This window comes from Myotis brandtii, unplaced genomic scaffold (assembly GCF_000412655.1).
Source record: "Myotis brandtii unplaced genomic scaffold, ASM41265v1 scaffold691, whole genome shotgun sequence".
NCBI classification, from domain to species: Eukaryota; Metazoa; Chordata; class Mammalia; order Chiroptera; family Vespertilionidae; genus Myotis; species Myotis brandtii.
In genome coordinates, this window is record NW_005370704.1 from 804,684 (window position 1) to 805,653 (window position 970).

Consider the following 970-nt stretch of genomic DNA (forward strand, 5'->3'; position numbering starts at 1 on the left):
GTCGTCCACCCCAAACCCCCCCACCCTGTCTGCGTGCAGCACGACATGCCTATCGGAGGACGTGCGGGCAGCTCCACAGCGAAGCCTGGCATTGGCATTGCTTCACTGCGGGGTGAGGCCAGGATGCCGGGGCGAGGAGTCAGCGGAGGCCGGCACCCAGCACCCCGATGTTTCCGGGGCTGGGCGGAGAGCTGAGGGAGGAAGTCGAGCTGGCCCCGCAGGACAGACAGGTCCTGTGCCGGCCCTCCCTGACCCGTGGTGACTGGCCACTTGGGTGTGGACAGACATGTCACTGGCCTGACTGTGCGGGAACGCGGGGTGCCAGGCTCCTGGCCCCTGCCCCACGGCCGGCCCCCACCCAGGCCAGCCCCAGAAACCTGTCGGGTCAGTGCAAGAGGCTGCACCTGCCAGAGTGATGGGGAGCGGGGCCCTCTGGCCTTTGGCTTCCTCCCATCCAGGAGGAGGGCGTCTTGGGGGTCCTGACCCCGACTCAACCCTTCCCTACTCACCCCCTTCGTCCGTGTCTGTGTCCCAGTCCCTAGGGGGCCCCGGTGGCGGTGGCTCTGATGGGAGTGTCCAGGGCTGCCTCTGGGTGTCCATGTGTCTGTGTGGGGACCTCCTTGGGGCCTTTCGGGACGGGCACCACCCCAGGGTGAGGGCCGGCATGGACACGCTGGCCCCACGGACACGCACCCTCGCACTGTGATTGAACTGGGCGGAGCAGGGCCCCCAGGGCTCTGGGCCAGTGGGGTCCTGGCAGGCTTCCTGGAGGAGGCGATGCTTGAACAGAGATGAACAGGCCCCATCAGGTTAAGACCAGGAAGCTGCTCTAGCTGGGAGGGGAGTGTGAGAGGGAGAGCGTGAGGATGGGGCAGGGACGGGGTCTGGGTGGAGCAGGTGGGAGGATGGGCCTGGAGGAGCGGCAAAGCCAGGCCTGGGCTGGGGGTTCGTGGAGCTGGGTCCAGGCACG

At 67.9% G+C, this 970-nt stretch overlaps 1 protein-coding gene across 1 annotated transcript in view; it reads left to right on the plus strand.

Annotated features, from left to right (window-relative positions):
• The window catches only part of CYSRT1 (cysteine-rich tail protein 1), a 4,801-nt gene that overhangs the window by 1,930 nt on the left and 1,901 nt on the right, over positions 1-970 (plus strand). Inside the window, exons 3-4 of the mRNA XM_005881854.2 lie at positions 40-112; positions 536-652. Of these exons, the coding sequence (XP_005881916.2) occupies positions 40-112; positions 536-652 (190 nt within the window). The remainder of the gene's footprint in view (positions 1-39; positions 113-535; positions 653-970) is intronic.